Here is a 19591-nt window from a genome sequence, read left to right on the forward strand (position 1 = left end):
GCCTTGCTTTCTCCTGATAGTGGATCAGAATCAATTCCAAAGGACACACAGCCACAAACTGCCACTAGCTCTAGAAGTGTCTCATCTTACGGTGATCCCTCTATGCCTTTAAGGTTCCACGAGGTGGTTAAGAGTGTCATCAGAGATCTTCAATTTAGTTTTGAGGATGAAGATAGCACACCTCAGTTTCCTTCACCAAGTCCAGAACAGTGAGGTTTGCAATGGAAGTGAACCCTAAGACAGCACAGAGAGATGAGGCACAAGCTAGTCCATCCACTTTTCCCCCAAGCAGCACACTCAACAACAAGAAGGGGATATGGGTAAGACCTAGTGGTGCCCAAGGAAAGTGGAAGCGGGTGATGGAAGAGACCCCACAGGAGAAAATGACTCAAAATTCAGAGGCACATCCTCACGTGAGCTTCAACGCTCGGCCCAAAGCTCGGAGGATGAGGTCACAAAAGGTGGCTACTAGTGTCCAGCCCTACTCCTTGTTTGAAGATCTTATGGATTTCAAGCCCCCCATCACCCTATGACAACTTTGTTTCTTGTCTCCCCAGATTAAGGGTCGGACCATTGTATTTATCAATTGCATGCCAGGGGGTCCACATAAGGGATCCATTCAGGGTGAGCCCACACCAGAGACAATACTGGTTCAGCATGGGCTGACACAAGATCACTGCTTTGCCTACTCCGTCCTCACGTGTGAACAAAGTCCCAAGCTCACGGTGGATATTAATTGGGTGGAGCTGAGGGACATCTTTCTGGATGGTGGGGCAGCCATGAACATCATGCTGAAAGGTTCATTGAAACAACTCGGTTTGAAGTTGACAAGTGACGTTTATTTTCAAGTGCGCATGGCAAATTAGTGCAAAGTGAAGCCAATGGGAGCAGTCAAAAGGTGTTCACATGAAGATTGGTGGAGTAACTTTCCTGTTAAATTTTGTTGCTCGATATGACCGAAAATGAACAAATGTATCCTCTACTTCTTGGTAGACCATGGTTGCGGTCAGCAAAGGCCATTCAAGATTGGTCAACTGATGAAGTTCGGTTGCCGTTGGGATCCATATGTCTAGAAATAGATATGGTCACAGGAAAGGCACAACACCTCCCAATAGAACTGGGAGAAGAGGACTTTGAAGAACAAGCAGGAGTGGAAGAGGAACGTTGGGCTTTTGGGGATTGGCCCATTGGTGGTGACCAAGATGGGCGAGAAGAGCTAGCATCAGGACCCCCTCCTTGCTCCAGCACTTCACGTTTTACCTTCTTAAAATTCTTTTCCTTCATCATGTTCTTTGCAACAACAGTGGAGACTAAACCCTTTATTTTTTTGATGGGAATTAAATTAGGATCAATGTTTTCTTTCTTAGGTCCTAAAATTTCCCTGCAACAAGTAAACTTTGCAATATTATAGATTTTCCTGCAAGACAGACACACATATACAAATACAATGGCTAAACAAGAAGTACTCTTACCTTGCTTTCTGTACTCTGCGCTTACATCCTCCAGTGCCAGCTTTCAACTCCTTAATGTTTCAAATCCTCTTGCTTCGTTGTCTCTCTCCAAGAACGGTTCTCTTCATTCTTGCTCTCCTTAGCTCATTCTTTGTCTTTGAATGCTCTTCGATTTCCCTTTGCAATTGCTCTTTCAAGTCTGAATGTATCGACATTTCTTGGTCCCTCTCCATTCTTTCTCGAACATACAATGTCTTGTACATTTTCGCAGTTGAATGTTGAGTTGAAATGTATCCATACATTCCATTGTTCCCGTCACCGACAAACCTCAATAGCATTGTCGGATTAGAAAATGGAGGGCTCGAATTTCTCAATGGACATTTTGGGTAAATCTGTCCGTCGCACCATAAGTCGATATATTGGGAGCCTGCCTCCCATACTGCTTCTTTCATGCCCGAAGCTCGTCAAAAGTACAAGCCTCGATTACCTAAAGATACCCTCTTTGCTGCATTTCACTCGGCAAGGGCTCCTCAAGGCAGACCAACCATGCGGTCACCGGGGAAACGAATGACAGTGGACCAGAGTGCTAGGTCAACACCGCAGGCAAATTCCAAATGACCTAAAGCAGATAAAGATTTTCCATCCTCCAAAGATATCACTATCAGCTCGAATGAGGGTCTATCACATCTCTCTAGTTCATCAAATTCTTCGGATCACGGGGACTCCGATTATATGCCTCCCAAGGGAACTCAAAAGGCCACATCCCAAGATTCTAGTGGGCACAGTGCAGGTGGTGGTGATCTCCCACGGATCACGGGGACTCAAATTATATGCCTCCCAGGGGAACTCAAAAGGCCACATCCCAAGATTCTAGTGGGCACAGTGCAGGTGGTGGTGATCTTCCCAAACAAAGTGCAGCTAGTGATCTTCCAGATCCTACTTCATCCTCCTCGGCGCTTAAGGTTGTCTTTAAACTCTTTTTGGATCCTACGCTCAAACTCTCTACAATATTAACTACAAATGAGATTGGACGAGTTTCATTGACTGAATTTGATATGGTGGCACTTCCCCCTGTGGACATCCAGTTGTGTACTGCTTTCATTCGCTCATAGGACTTTGCCATGGGTGTTAGAATTATTATTATAATTTAGCAGTGACCAATGTAATGTAATAAGTAGGTTAGGGGCACTTTTTCCTCTTTTAGAGGTTTTTCCCCCTAATCACAGTTAGTTCACGCCTATACCTGTCACTCCTACAGCTGGAGGCAGGGGTAGAGGTACAAATACAGCACAGGTGATTGGAGCAGCCGCTCCAGGAGCTCCCACAGCAGAGCATAAAAGATGGGACTCTTAGAGATGCACAAGCTCTTTCAGTAATTTCTCTTTCTGTCAAGAGGTTCATTATCCCACCGATTTGCTTGTTCCCGGGCAGGCTTTGAAGCCCGGCCAAACGCTAGTCTCTGGGTTTGCAGATGCATGCTTACAGTGACTCAGGTTGGGCTGGAGACTATGATACTAGGCAGTCCATCAGTGGGAATTGTTTCTTTCTAGGACATGCTTGCATTTCTTGGTTGAGCAAGAAACAATCTACAGTGGCTACCTCCTCATGTGAAGCTGAGTACAGGGCAGCTTTCACAGCGATAGTTGAATGTGTTTGGCTGCGTCGTTTGTTTGTTGATCTTCATCTTTCATTGGAGGGTCGTCCTCCGATTCTCATTGATAGTCAGAGTGCTATAGCAGTGGCAAAGAATCGTGTGTTTCATGCTCGCACGAAGCACATTGAGGTTCACTATCACTATGTCAGAGAGAAGTTGCATGCAGGAGAGATCAGTATGATCTATGTGTCAACACATGACAATGTTGCAGACATCTTCACCAAAGCACTTCCACGTGAAAAGTTTGAGGTATTTCGCAGTGCCCTGAACTTATCTTCTTTTGGTGATTGATCATTTCCTTGTACATGACATTGGCACTGCAGGGGGGTGTTAGAATTATTATTATAATTTAGCAGTGACCAATGTAATGTAATAAGTAGGTTAGGGGCACTTTTCCCTCTTTTAGAGATTTTCCCCCCTAACCACAGTTAGTTCACTAACTACGGTTAGTGAAGGATAAGGTTTTGTCACTTAGACAAAACCCATTCCACTTCTTGTATTAGTCACTTCTTGTATTAGTCACTTCTTCTATTGCAAGCACTACATTCAGCTCTCTTGCTCTCACACTCTCTTGTCTAACAATGGGCACCTTTGTCTTTTTGGGTTCCAGGCATATGTTTACTCCCAATTTGGTGTCCACCTATCTCCTCCTTCCAACTCTACCTGAGACTCTGTCACCTCCCACAGAGTCTCAGGTATTCATGTCCTTTCTTTCGCAATCTAAACCGCATCGAGGAGGACATGAGTGCAAAAAAGTCATTGAGGGAAGTAGCAGAGAAGCTGTCTTGGCTAGGTATTTGTTTACACACTTCTACTCCGCCCCAGGACACTTCTTCATCACAAAAGACATTCACCCTGCACTCAACTCCATGCTCTCCACCACTCCCTACGACTTTGCTTGACGACATACTTCATAGTAGAAGGACGTTCAACGCAGATGGTGGAGAAGCAAGGAATTGAGCAAGGAACTTTCTTTTTTTATTTAAATCTCAATCTGCCCGTGTTATAAAATTATAGAGGTTTTTTTAATTACTGCAGTAGTTTTTTCAATTATTTGAGATTGCAGGTTTTTCCCAAGTATAGGAAAAAAGAGTTGACAGATTACAGTTTGTTATTTGACATATGCCTGTATAGTGGGATGTTTTGGGATTGTGGTATTTGCTTGAAGATTTCAGTCTGATTAGTGTAAGTGTTGAAAAAAAAAAACCCAATTGACCTAAATGGAAGTTGAAGAAGAAGCTTCTAGGGTGGATCTCGTAGAATCGGGAGTCTAGCCAACCCCGTAAGTGTCACGCCCAGTGGCCCAGACACTGTCTGGTAGAATTGCAATATTGGAGGATGCCTAGCAACAGATTCTAGCTCTACAACTGCAAGCAAATGTAGGGCAATCTGAGCTTAGGAAAATGGTTCATAATATGTCTACTAGACCGTCTCATGAGGAGAAAGGTAAAGCTCCGATGGATCTTGAAACCACTGTTCATACCATCGAGCCTAGGAGGGCTAAGGTGCCTAATATTGCCAATTATAGACTAAAAAAGTATTCTGGTCAGATGTTTGCCCGTAGTTCCGATATCATATAGACCTGGTTACACAAATGGAATGAGGCTTTTGCCATTTGTGAAATCAGGAATGATATGAAGAAAATTTGCGAGGCCATCCACATGTTTGATGAGGCCGCAGATAGATGGTGGATAAAACAACAGAAGGATGGAGTGGCATTCACTACTTGGGAGGGGTTCAAGCCAGAATTTAGAAAACACTTCTTGCCTCCTGACGAAGCATCCCGAGCTTGGGATCAGTATAGAAACCTTCGTCAGAGAAATTATCAGTGACTGAATACGCTGCTAAGTTTAGAAAGAAAGAAAGAATTTATTAAAGTCTTCGGAAGACCGATGGGTCTATGAGAATGTGAAAATCCTGATACAATGAGCTGTGGTAGTGGAGCTACTAAACGAGCGTCCATACCAATGCAAAATGCAAAATGCAAAAATGCAGAATGGCAGTACTAAGTCCTAAGTACAACATAGTCATGTCGATGGTCGACTATATTTCAATCTCAGCATCATCATCAATATCATCATCATCCCCAACAACAGCAAGATATCAGGATGGATGAGGCAGTGGAGGCATGAAGTCGGCAATAGAGTGTTGTCGGCCACTCAAAGGTGCGGTCCTGGCACGTCTCCTGGTCGTAGCTCTGCGTCTAACCACGGCTATTGTGACCCCCGTCGGTCAGGCTCCGACTCTAAACAAGGAGGGGATGTCTCCAAGTGTGATCTGTGTGTCGACCCTCTGTCTGAGCTCTCGGGTCACGAGCTCCGGATCACGGTCATGTCGAGGCCTCGTCTCGTTGGGGTCCATGTGATCTAGCTGAAAGAACTCCGTGATAGAGCTCTGAGAGGGATCAACCGAGGAAGAAGTCTGCTCCTGTCTCCGTGCTCGGAGTATCCTCTTGGGTAGGAGAGGAAATGGGCTAAAATCCCATAACTATCTCTGAAGAGACAGTGGAAACGTCCTCGAATCTCATAGTACACAGGACACCTGAAGATGAAATGCTCCTCTGTCTTAACCTCCTGTATGTCACATAGTGTGCATATGCGCCGCTCCCTGGGTAGTCGCTCTGCTCTACTGCTCTTGATGCTAAGTCTATGTGAAGAGACGCGGAACTACCCAAGAGAGATCCTCATCGAGTGGGGTAGGTGAATGTGTGTGTATCTTGGTGGGTCAATGAAACCCTCCGCTATGATATGTAAGAAGTGATCTCTGTAGAAGCTAAGCTTCATTGGGAGTTCACTCGGTTCCAACCAGGTCCGAAAAGTGTGTAGCTGTAGTAGATCCTCACGGATAACCTGGTTGACCTCATGTGATAAGAGGGGAGAGAACAGAGCATCCATGCTATACTGGAAGGGAGGTAGTCTATCCATGTGGAGCCCCAGTCGCTCAAACCATCTCTCTGTACGTGCATACCAGCACCTCTGATCTCCTCGTGTTGCAAGTGCCATAGAAGAGGATAGAGCTATCCATGGTAGCTTGCTACGCCCCGAGGTATAATCCCCATATTCCCTAACTCGGTACAGATATGTGATGACCTGAAATGCAACATCTAGCTGTAAAGGGGGTGACCCAAACTCAGTCTGAATGATCTGGTGAGGAACGGATGACTTACCACGAATCATCCGTGATAGCATGAGAACCTATAGCTGCTCCACACGGGCCCACTCTGTATCCGACAAGTCTGGCCCCCAACAAGGGCTGCCGTACATCCCCGCTGGGCGAGCCAAGGAGTCAAAATGCAACCCTTTGGTGCGTGGATCCTGAAAGTGTGAGTGGAAGCACTGCCTCTCTAGCCTGGCCAATGAGGCATACCCTCTACTCAAGCGTGCCTGCATCGCGGGTCTCATAGTGAAGCTCGGTCCGGAGAAGATAACCCCAAGATAAGTGTATGATGAAACTATCTCAACAGATGACCCCGCAAATGTGAATTGCTCCTAACGCATGATGGATTGAAGATCATGACCTTGGTTTTACCCAGGTTGACCTTCAAATCATGAGACTCACAAAAGGACTGTAGTGCGTCTAGGTGTCTCTGAAGCCCCTCTGCTGAGGAAGACAAGAGAGCCACGTCATCTCCATAGAGCAAAATCTGGATCAGCGTGCCCGCAAGAGAGCAACCTACACCCCCCTGTGTCTGCATCACTGTCTCAAGCTCGTCAATGTAGAGGCCAAACAAGGTAGGCGACAAAGGACACCCTTGTTTGATCCCGATGGTACTCATGATCTCATCTGTCCACCCGGATCCTGCCCGAACTCTGCCAGAAACTCTCTCTTAAAGTGCCATGACAGCCCAAATGATCTCCTGTAGCCCATCTGACTATGCATATATAGTCAGGATGGCAGACGGAAGTTCAACTGAAGTATGGGACCAAAGGGTTACCTAGTTGGAACTTCAAATTCAGGACTATGTGCAGAAGCTTGATTTCGAAATGACAAAGCTTGCTCACGCAGATATATCCCTGGGTAAGGCTTGGCATGTTGGGGTAAGTATGATCAAAGGCTTGCTCTATGGTGCATATGTGCATCTAGGGGAGTCACATGTGTGTTTGTGTGTGTTGTAAAGGCACATCAAGTGCTATGATGTATCTAGTGTGTGACCTAAGTGATGATGTAAGACAAAGGGAATCCCACTGATGTAGGGATTGATTCCCATTGATGTAGGGACTGATTGCCACTATGTAGGGAAGGTATTACCTTCTCTCCCTTTTCTATAAGAGAGAGTCTTCTCTCTCACAATCATAATAGAGATTTCATTGTGCTCTCACACCTCTTGCAAGATGCATCTATTCTATCCTACGGGATTCTACAAATGGTATTAGAGCTTTAGGTTCTAGATCTAGCCTAGCCTAGCATTAGATGCTATCTCAAGCATAAACTACAAGTTTCTTCATCTTCTCCATTTTCCTCCTCCTTCCCAAAATCTTTGAGAGCTCTGTTCTCTGCCTACAAACGGCCATTGCCCAAACCCTTTGGGCTGCAAACTCCTCACGTATGGGCGAAATTCCAGCTGCAAGCATTTGGTGAAATTTCGTCTGTATGCGCAATGCCAACAGTCACACTCCTCGACGAACATTCGCGCAATTCCGCCTTTGTACCTACCTATCTGCAAATTCCTCTGAGCCCGTGCTGGACGACACTGAGGGCAAGCTGCTACTGAAATCTGAGCTCATTTGGACAACAGATGGAGGAGAAAATGATGAAAAACCAGTCGGTCTTCTCAAGCTTGGCTATGGCGACCTGACGCAACATTGCGCCTCTTCTTGCTGGTAGCCCTTCTCTGGTATAAGGCCCTTCTTCCTGCATGAAAATCCCCTTGAAAAGAGCTATGAGCTGTGAGAATTGCACCCTCCAAGTTCAGGTCTCTGTTTTGGACAGTTTTGACAATGTTGTGAGTTTGATGCTAGATTAGATGCTACTTTAGCATTTCTGATGTTTTAAAGTGTTGAATAGCTTCAGTACAACTATGGCTACAGCTTTGCTTTAAGTTGCTACACCTGGATTTGCTTGGAATGCTTTCATTTAGCCACCTCTATGAAGCATGAAAGTGAAAACATCATTTCCATTATGTTTTGTAGTATGGAATTTGGTTGCAAGCCTTTGCTACTCTAAATGCTTGTATTTTGAAGCTCTTCAATTTTTTTCTAGCCTTGTAAGAGAGTAGACACTGCCCATTCTGGGTTAGACCCTCTCATGGCTACCATCTTGAATATGGATAAGTTCAATGGTAAAGGCTTTCACACATGGCAGATGAAGGTTAAGTTTGCATTGATGAGGGAAAACCTCTGGGGGCTTGTCAAACCGGCTTCAACTTCTTCTTCAACAGCCTCTAATGCTGGAGAATCCTCAGCTCCGACACGCCCCCGGCAAGAGATCCTGCTAGAGAGGAGAAAGCCTATGGCATCATTGCTCTTGCCTTAGGAGATGACTATATTCATCACATCTCTGACTTAGAGTCTCCTTCAGAAGCTTGGCAGAAGCTTGACATTATTTTTGGTGCTAGCTCTCACATCTCAAAATTGTCACTTAAGATTGCTTTCTTTGAATTGAAGATGGTTAGTGGCACTCCTTTGGCTGCTCATGTCAATCATATGCGGAGTCTCATGACTCAACTTGCTTCTATCAACTCTCCAATCACTTATGATGCAATGGCAGTGTTGCTCAAAAGTATGCCTCAAAATTATGATCATGTTGTTACCACTTTGAAAAATCTTCCTAATCCTAATCTTGAAGGTCTTATTTCTGCTCTTCAAGAAGAAGAAAGGCACATGGAACTCCGGAGAGGCAATGACACAGCATACCAGAGAGGCAATGACACAGCCTATGCCATAAAAAATTCAAAAGGGCAAGTTTTCACCTTGCAAACATTGTCGGAAGACTAATCACCTCTCAAAAGATTGCTTCAAGATCAATCCATGTAAACATTGTGGCAAAAACAATCACCCTGAAAAGTATTGTAGAGCCAAATAGGAAGAAGCTACAAAGTCAGAAACTGTCAATCTACTTTCATTTGATGAGTCTCCATACGATGAAGACTATGCTTTTTAGGCACTTTGTCTTCTTTCTTTATCATCACTTGGTCAAATTTTAAGGTTCTCTGCCTGGAGTAGTACTCCAAAAAGAATATGTAAATCACCTCTGGTCACCATATGATGTAGGCCATGTGATATGTGTTTTGACTATCCCATTTCTGTGAACCTCACACCCTTGGGAACCCTTGCTAGCATGAGATCCTAGCCATAGATTAATCCTTGACCACCATGAGATGGCATGAGAAACTTTGAGACTAGATGAATCCTTGACACTGCAAGAGGCAATCCCTTGAGGGGGGTTTGTTGGGGTAAGTATGATCAAGGGCTTGCTCTATGGTGCATATGTGCATCTAGGGGAGTCACATGTGTGTTTGTGTGTGTTGTAAAGGCACATCAAGTGCTATGATGTGTCTAGTGTGTGACCTAAGTGATGATGTAAGAGAAAGGGAATCCCACTGATGTAGGGATTGATTCCCACTGATGTAGGGACTGATTGCCACTATGTAGGAAAGGTATTACCTTCTCCCCCTTTTCTATAAGAGAGAGTCTTCTCTCTCACAATCATAATAGAGATTTCATTGTGCTCTCACACCTCTTGCAAGATGCATCTATTCTATCCTACGGGATTCTACATGGCATTCTAGGAAGAATCCAGCCATAGATTGAAAAAATCACATTTATCAGTTGAAGATGAATGATGTGCAGTATGTCTTACGAGGTGAAAATGATAACTCAGGGACCGTTGGTTTCCGTAATGGAAGTTAGAAAGAACCCAAGAAGAGTTTTTGCTTCTTTGTACAGCATGAGTAGAGCCGATTGATGATCCATCGGCTAGCACTAGTTTTACCTACGATGGGAAGATGGCCAAGTTGGCTGATCAGATAGCGGAGGAGTTCTCTGACTGTTTTAGGGATGAGCTGCCTTATGGGTTACCTCCAGAGCAGAATGTTCAGCATAAGATTGAACTGATCTCGGGGGCAGAACCTGTAAATCGGGGGCATAAGTTTGGAGAGGCTCGCGTTACGAGCTCGCGAGTTGTAGCTTTGTGTTCACTATGGGGATAGAACTGTGTACTTTGGCAGCTATGGCCACCTCTTGTGACTTGTGACTTGTGGCTTATGTCATGCCTTTCATGTTAATCTAGAAAGAGAAGTGCACAATATTGGAGAGTGTCCGTGGGAAGGAGAGAAAGAGGGAGAAGACAAGGATAAGAGGCAAACAGATAAGATATATTGGCTATCATCCTTTAAAATGAAGGCTCCTTGTGTTCCATAAGATACATACAAGGTACCATCTAATTTATAGTCTACCAAGTCTCCATCACCCAATCCAAATCCTATCCAAGATCCACATTCTCCAATCATCCTGATGTTCAAATCTCCGCACTGTCACTCAATATGAAACGAGAGGAGTATTGCACTATCATCACGTTATACAACGAGAGGAGAAGGCTTTATCAATAGGCTTATGACAAGGTTTTGGATTTAATGGGTGACATGGTGTTAATTGAAACACACTATATAAGGAGAGTATTGTATTGATTATACTAGATGACTCTGTGAAATTGCTTGACCTCTTGATCCTTGCGCATTGCACCGCGGTCATTCTCATACAATGAACAACTCAAGGAGGTCACCCTTGCTGAAGTGATGTGCACATGGATATGATCTAGCTTGCACGAATGTTCTTGGGTCTTCTAAGCATATCATACCTCCACCAACTCATGAGGATAGCAGCACCTCCTCTGAGTGGCAATGAAGGCATTCCTCTAAATGATGGTAGATGTATAAGAAGGAAGGAGGGTCTTAACACTTGCGTTACATGAAGCTCAAAGGGCAGTTTCTACTCCTTTACAAAATGCAGAGAAAAGACACGTAGGCATGTCGCATCAAAGTGGCCATAAAACATAAGTACGGCACTATAATAGCGACCCCTTTAAATAATCCAATTACTGTTTTTCCATGGAGACCTCACCAAAAGGATGGACAAGTCTGTCATCTAGATGAAGCAAGACATGAGTGTCACTCTCCGGATCGGATGTTCTCCCATAAACACATGAAAATAAACTCTTGATCATCAACAGATTTTGAAAAAATACTTGCCATGCTTAGCTCCCTTAAAAATGCTAACATTTAAATGACTAAAATCAACTAGTCAACCATACAATTACCAGATTTAGGAACTTTACGAAGACAAGGAAAAAAAAAAACAGTTCCACATGTCACAAAACTTAGAGAACCGAGATTGGAAGTATCTATAGGCGAAGAATGCATCAATTGCGGCTGATCCACAAAAAACAGCCTGCACGAATCCATCGCTTGATGTGGGTGCCTAAATCTCAGCACAGAAAAAATACGCAGAAGTATACTAATATAAAAAACTCCTTGCTATTCGTCTGAGAACCGCATTGACAGCAGCATCTAACTGAGTGCTTGCGAGATGAAAAAATGACGAAACAGTTGTAGATAAACTTGGCAACCGGTGGGCTTTGAAACCGCTTCAGCACATATTAAAGACACTTGTTGAAGTAAGACGAAGAGCTGCAGTATGGCCTCCTAAGATAAAACGGCAACTGACAACATATATAGAATCTTATTAGCAAAACCTGTAGCCAAAGAGACCTTCAGGCAATCATTGAGAAAGACTCCTTCAGACGAACGTCGCTGGCTTGTAGCTGCTTGTTGACCACGAATACTACTGGATGCTCCTAATTGGCTGCCACTTGCTGGCTGCTAATCATTTTGTTGCTGGTAGGTTGATGCTTTACTTAATAGCTTTGAACTAGAGACAGCCTTGCAAGGAACAAATAAATAATAGCTTTGGCTAAATGCAAGGTAGCATTCTAAGCGTTGGCGATAGGCTTTTGGTGAAAATGGCGGATGAAAGACAACAAATTTGCAGGATGTAGGATAGCAACTGAAGTGGAAGGACAGTGAGCAAAGAAAGAGGGAGAAGAGCTCTTGAAGGTGAACCAATCTAGCAAGAGAAGTGAACGTGGAAGAGTCCTCAACGTGTGAAGGAGAAGAAGGTGGAGGATCAGCCTTACAAATGAAGGCTCCTTGTGTGCCACAAGATACACACAAGGTGCCACCTAATTTGTAGGCAGAATAGAACACTAGCAGAGTGTGCTAGACCAATGCTAAATGAGAAGCATTTACAACCTTAATATTGGGCAAAATCCAGGAACGTTTCAGCTATCTAGATTGCCAACAAAGCTTGTACAAGGCATAACATCATATGAAGCTATCATAGGATACAAACCAAACATTGGGAATCTTAGAAAATTTGCACACATAGTGCTGATCATAGAAGCTAGATATGAATTCAAGGAAATGTATTTTGCTGATTAGTATGAACAAAGCCAAGCCTAGAAGGTAAATGATTCTGCCAGAAAGAAATTCATCACTTTTAGAGATGCAGTACCACCATCAACATAACAAGAGGTTATTATTTCTAAAGCAAGAAGATCAATCTGAGACAAATTAGCCACAAATATACATATGTATACAAATTACACAAATTTCAATGAAAAACAACAATCTTGCTTAAATGGGAAAAATCATACAGGATTAAGAACGACCTTTTTTGTAGATGAAGCCAACATGACAAGCTACAAGAACAACAGAGGGAAATCATATGATTTATAAACAAAAGCGAAAGGCGATAGCCATGACTATTAACTCCTTGAAGAGACCACAATTCATCACTAATACGAGTCATTAACAGTAAGGAGTGTGTTGCCAATTGTGAGTAAATGAGCCGCTATGTAGCTCAGTGGGTGATGTAGCAAAGGAAGTTTAGCCACTACACAGCTTGGAAGGTGATGTATCTAGACTAAATGTGGCACTAAGAAGTTGACACTATTGGAAATATTGTAATATTTAAGGCAATGGCCAAGGTGCTCTCACGTACCTCGTGCATTCTTGGGATAATTGTTGTTGTGAAAAACTTGAATTTCGTCATGGAAAATTTGTTGCTTTAGCCTGATTTGATCAGCTGCCTGTTTTTTGGTGGATTTGAGCTCATGGAGCTGTTGTACTACTGGCCATCCCTAAAATAGAGAAAATCGCTGCTGTTGTGACCTGTTTTGAGCTTTCTCCATCTCCAAACTTCACACTTGGTATCAAAGCAGGTCACCCCTTGCTCTCAGGCACCTCCAGCACTTGGGAGAATTTTTGTCGCGAAAAACTTGAATTTCGTCACGAAGAAGTGCTGCTGTAGCCATGTTTGATCAGCTCCCCTGTTTTTTGTGGATTTGAGCTCAGTTTTGGTGTGGAGCAACTCCTGGAGCTGTTGTACTACTGGCCACCCTTTAAACAGAGAAAATCGCTGGTAATTTGGCCTGTTTCAATCAGTTTCAGCTTTGGCCTGTTTCAATCAGTTTCAGCTCTAAGTTTGTGTCTTGAAGGAGTTGCCTCACCCTTTGAGGAGTTTTGCGTCAGGCTGCCTTCATTTAGAGCCAAGATAGTGCTGGTTGAGCTATTCTTTGAAATACCATTTTTTGTTTGGGACTTACTGCACCTGTTTTTTCATTGGCCATACAAAAGAACTCCCGAGCAAATTTTGTGGCTTCTATAGTCGTAATTTCAAGATGTGCCCAAGCATTGATCAAACAAGATAGACTTTATTATAGATGCCAGAGCCCATGCTGGACACATGATCAAATGTCAAGAGTGGCTTCTTAGAGTTGAAATTCTAGCAAATAAGGCAAAGGCACAATTTCCAAAAGAGGGCTTCCCTGCCCTGTTATCTGGCATCAACTAAAGAGAGAGCACTTGCTGCAAAACGGGAAAAGAGAGCAGCCATATCCATTACCTTGACGTTTGGAGCAGGTAGAGCGTAGAGGGAGGCTGCACGTTGCAACTATACGGTGACCACTGACCTCCAAAGCAGGTAAAGTCTGCACAATGACTTGAATGGGCTGGATATGAAAAGTGAAGTGCTGAGGGGATTGCTTGCTGAAGAATAGGGTGAAGGGCTGCCTATATAGGCTCTTGAGACAGCAAGGTCGGCAAGAAGAGAAGGAATGGGAGAGTCAGGTGTACGACCATTGTCGGGAGCCTTCACAAACGGCATACGGAATAGAAAATAGCACGTCAAATCACATTTATAAGGTACGGATCCCGATTCCCTCCCTAAAAAATCACGTTCGGATGGCCGTACGGAAGGTCATACCTACGGATGGCGTAGGTAAAAACCATCCGTACGCGTACGGATGCAACTATGGCAGCAAAGATGTCGATCTTGGAAGCCTCTTCGGCCCCTTCTCTCCCTTCCTCCTCCCCCAGATTTCTTTCTTTCACAATCCCACTCGATAAGACAAATTACCCTATCTGGAAGGTGAAGATCCGGAGTCATGTAGTGGCTCAGAGGCTGTGGAAACTAACAACGAGAGTGAAGACGAAGCCGAAGGATATGGTGGACAACAACGGGGAGATACTCATACCAATAGATGGAGAGGAGCTCGAAGATTGGAAAGATAGAGATGCCCACGCCCTGGCATTGATCATAGAGACTAAGGCAGACTTTGTGCTTCCTCACATCCAGATGGCCGACATGTCAGTAGAGGAGTGGGCCATTCTGAAGGATCTGTACGAGATAGATAATACATCCCAGATCTTGCTTCTTCAACATCAACTCTACAACTTGGATATGGATGAGGGAGATTCGGTACATGAACACTTGACAAAGGTCAAGGTAGTGAGGGATCTAGCATCGGTTGGTCAGAAGGTGAACTCATGCCAGTTAGCCTGGATGGTACTGAGGAGGCTACCTCAGAGTTTCAAAAGCTTCGTTACGACTATGACAGCAGAACAGAGGACCAAACCTTTGACTTTTGAGGAGTTGGATCCATTACTGCTCAAGGAAGAAGCTAGGGAGAAGCTCTACAACAACGACAAAGATGACAAGGCATTGCTGGCAAAGGATTACTGGCAAAGGGAAGGACAAGCCTAATGGTAGCAAGTTCAAGAAGGATGACTCTGATGACGAGGACACTTCCCAGAAGAGGAAGCATAAGAAGAAGTGCTTGCCATGCTATTTTGCTAAGACTGTAGAAAGAAGAAGGCGGATCAGAAAACCAAGACACTCAGATTTAGAGGGTAACAAAAAATCCAAAGCTAATGTGGTAATCGAAGAACAGTTCTTGGTGACATCTCCATGTGTTACTAAGGTCAGATATGCCGACCTAGACCACAGTGATGGTGTCTGACATTGAGATGTGGGTCGACGGGGAGTCGGAGACCTTTGTGAAGGTGAAGGATAGCATGGAGTGCTTGAAATCTTCCAGGTGCGTGGCTATTGATACTGACACGAGGGTGGATTCCATGGAGTGCCCTAGGGCTTCATGTTCAGATGGATGCTGTAATTCAGAAGGGGACAATACAGGATTGCACAGGCTATTGGTATGTGCCTCGATGAGGTGCATGATTTGCTTTCAGAGCAAGCACACACGATCTATTCTTAATTTGAGCCTTTATAGGATGCTGTGGAGAGAATCTGCTCTTCATATGTCTCAGGTAATGCGAGATTGGAAGGAATGGGCCTTCTTCGAAGGCAGAAGGGGAAGTGAGGGTGTGGGTGCTTCTTCAAATCTTGGACACAGATTGTTGGAAGGTGATGGACAAGGAGTATTGAAGCCAGAAGAGCACTTGGTTGAGAGCTCGGTGAGAGCTCGTGGTCCACGTTATCTAGAGATATTCTTGGGATTTCATTTCTTGAGATGGTTCTTTTGTTGCGGACCTTGCCAAGGACGTGCCTGGAAGACTCCATTATGAGGGAGACAACTAGAAGATCGTGGCATCTGGGTTGCTCGAGTTCGCAAGCGGGAAAGTGACTGAAGGTGGTGGTGCTAGGAGGTGCTACCAGAGATGGACCTATGTACCATGATGGTGTGCGGAAACAGAACCGGACCTGGTGGAGCAAGAGCCCCTGGATGAAAATCTAAGAAAACATTTCGACATCGAAATGTTCCAAAGGACTACAACCAGGGAGTTACTGGAGCATCCTCATCGATGTGTTGGCATTGGGCCGAGATGTGTCGGTGAGAGGGGGTGTTGGAAAGGTCACCTCCCCATCTGTAAGCCCCCATATGAGGAGAGCATGGGGGAGGGAGACCTAAGAAGAGAGAGAGAGGGGGCTGCCACATGGGCTCATGGTGGCTGCAACAAATGGAGCTCATGGACAGAAAGTTGGCTATGGTTATTCAGCCTGGATTTGGCCAGGGAGCAGCAGACATGGCGAGTGATACAAGAAGTGAAGGCGCCTATAAGGAGGGTGTCCGTGGGCAGGTGCCGGCGACAGCACAGCAGATGGCAAGGAAAGGGAGGGGCTGCAGAGCCCTTTATAAGGCCAAGGAGCTTGCTGGTCGGCCAGCCTGGTCAGCCATAAGGCCCAGCACAAAGCCCCAAAATAGGGGGGCGTGGAGGGGGCCAGCCAGTCGGCTTGCACACATCAAAAGGGGGGCTGGGCCCCCATTTATAGGCAGTTTAAGGGCCTGCCCCAGTCGGCTATGAGCCAGACTGAGTCGGCCATAAGGAGGCAGGCCAGTCGGTATTTATGAGGGCCCTAGAGGCCTATATAAAGAGCCCTTTGGAGGGGCATAAATCATCCAGAACTCATCAAATCCAGGAGACAAGGAGCAGCACAAGCCCCACCTTTGGGCCTACATTTAGGAGGCAAAGCAAGGGCAAAGAGTTGCTGCAGACAGAGCTCAAGAGGGCTGGTACCTTGGCTGTCTCCTAGGGCAGCAAGGAGCTGAGGTCAAAGGACGGAGAGTCTACATACGCTCGAGGTGGAGCACACAGGCTCGAGTCTAGAGATATCCGGAAGATAGTAGTGGTAAGATCAAAGTACCACGCTCTGGTGGACTTTGGATCTATCTCTCTTTTGTTGTGTCCATAGTTTTGGACGGAAATGTATTGTTTTGGTAGCTTCTATATTTGGCTGGATTATTGTTTATTGATGAGTCTGCACATCTATATGATGCACATTAAGTAAAGAAGATTGTGATTCCACTCCCCACACACACTGTGTGAGCTCTTGGGCTATTCTATCAGTCTTCCGCTGTGCATAACCTCTGTTGGTCCATTTCTAACAAAATCATCCCAACTCTACTCAAAGGGGACTGTAAGAGTCGAGGTGCCATTCTCGATATGGCTCATCGGATATAGAGATCATGGAGACCATGCCCCCAACCACAGCGAGACACGACCCGACAGAGGAGATACATGATATCTTCACATCCCACCACAGAGCCAGGGCAACAGGATCATAGACAACACTCGACTACATCTCGTCATCTCAAAGATTTCTAAGTTTTTGTGTTTTGAGTACTACATTTGTGTTTTTTTGAGTTTCTTAGTATAGCACTCAGCAAGGGCTCTAGCAAGCCCTTTTCCTGAGCCCATAGTGGCTTATATGAGTTACCTTTTCTAGTTGTACCTTGTCTCGTAGGTTTGTGAGGTCTCCCGAAGACGTTAATACATCTCTCTCTCTCTCTCTCTCTCTCTCTCTCTCTCTCTCTCTCACACACACACACACACATAATTTTATTTTTTTTTGTGAAAACTTTGTATGCTTTATATTACAAGGTAACTATCCCAAAAACTGGGAAGCTGAAAAAGCACATCAAAGAGAAAATCTCCGTGTAGGAAAAATATACATCATAGTCTATGTAGTGAGTTTGCAGACAATCAAAGAGCGATTGCTGCAAAGAACGACAAAAGAAAACAAAAGTAGAGAAAATACGATCACCAAAGACTATGTGGTTTCTATCTTTCTAGAGAGTCCAAACTGCCCAGTAGCGAACCCAAGTAAAGAACAACCCAAAATCCGGCCATCGAGGATATGTTCCAAGAAGCCAGAAAAGCTTTCTAAAAGAAGCTTGAGGAAATCTCATTCTCAATCTCTGCCGAAGGATCCCCAAGAAGTCCCGTGTCTCGGGGCAATGCCAAAAAATATGAGACACTGACTCCCTTGGGGCCCAACACCTACGACAAATAGCCGGAGCAATACGTCTACATAATAAAAGCTATCTAGATGGGAAAACCCCCGACAAAACATGCCATAAAAAGACATGTTGGGGAAGAGGGACCTTGGAGTGCCAAATCTGCTTCAATCTTTTCCTCCACCATTTGATTGGACAATGCAAACACCAAATCTGATTAGCCCTATCTGGCGCCCATGGTGGAGACAGCAAAACTTTGTACAAAGATGACACTGTAATATGAGAGAGCTTCAAAGGACAAATGGATGAGCGTGCTGGAAGAAGAGTCCAATCCTAAAGCATGTCTTGAAGTTCTAAAGGCAGTATTGGCTGAAAAGGCTGAAGCATTCGAGTAATTGCCTGCCATAAATGACAATAATGCATCCCTAAACCATATTTTCCAGCAGCCAAAGGAAAGGATACAAGAGTGCCATCATCATAAATGGCATTTGCCATAGAGAAGATCCCTTTTGAATTAAGAAAATATGAGCGTCTAGGCTCCTGTAAAGCCAACAGTGGAGAAAAAACCCGTGACCAATGGATGCTCTCAGCTCTCAGAGTTACATTGCAAAGAGTCACGACCATGCCAAGCCAAATACGAGAGAATATGTTTCCAATCCAAAAACATTTGAGAAACTAGAGGGCAACCTTTGACCTTGCCTTCAATACTGCCCAACAGAAAAATCCCATTGAGTAGGTTGCCAATAGCCAAAAGCAAGAGTAGTAATGTGAAGAAGCCAGAAACGCATCATAGAAGCCCAAGGGTGATCACCATGTAGGAACTGTAGCATCATTTTCCCTTTATGAGCCAGAATGTGCACATGAATATTCACACACACACACATGCGCGTGCACATGCGCGTATGCACAATTTCCTTTTCTTCTTCTCCACCACCCAAAAGACATTGAAATCCTACTAACCCCAAATGGCTACATATGCTTGGATAGTCACGAGAAAATAAACATAGATTTGCTTCCTAAGTAGTATTCTTTTCTAGCTTAGAATCAGAATAAATAGTGTAAGTTTTACATAAGTAAATTTCATTAAGCTATAATCGTACTGGTTTCAAGACATAATCATCATCTATATGATAAGATTCATTCTATATGTTAATTTGAATAAAGTTATAATTATATTGCCTTCAAGACATGTTGAGAAACTAAACCCACCTATATAATAAGCTTGGTTCTGGATATATAATGCCTTCAAAGGACATGCTTGAGACACCAAACCCACCTGTATGACACTCTTGGTTCCAATAAATGCTTCAATCTTTTTCCAATCTCGATCAAACCTACACAATTTCAAAGGCAGAATCAAGAAAAAAATCTAGTGAGGTGTAACTCAACCTTAGGCACACAAGTACTTTTGTAGTCTTTCTTTTAATTTGTATAGCCACATTTCTATATCTCAAAA

The 19591-nt window shown here is 44.3% G+C and overlaps 1 protein-coding gene across 3 annotated transcripts in view; it reads right to left on the reverse strand.

The window, feature by feature from the left end:
• Nucleotides 1-19591, reverse strand: part of LOC147885435 (protein REVEILLE 6-like) — a 75108-nt gene that overhangs the window by 42956 nt on the left and 12561 nt on the right. For 2 of the 3 annotated variants that reach the window (XM_087396747.1, XM_087396744.1), the window contains exon 2: nucleotides 19345-19469. In XM_087396747.1, coding sequence (XP_087252873.1) covers nucleotides 19345-19469 — 125 coding nt within the window. The remainder of the gene's footprint in view (nucleotides 1-19344; nucleotides 19470-19591) is intronic. The other variant, XM_087396746.1, reaches the window with a different exon arrangement.

This window comes from Dipteris shenzhenensis, chromosome 25 (genome assembly GCF_047967505.1).
Source record: "Dipteris shenzhenensis isolate YYH24624 ecotype China chromosome 25, Dip_SZ_1.0, whole genome shotgun sequence".
Lineage (NCBI taxonomy): Eukaryota > Viridiplantae > Streptophyta > Polypodiopsida > Gleicheniales > Dipteridaceae > Dipteris > Dipteris shenzhenensis.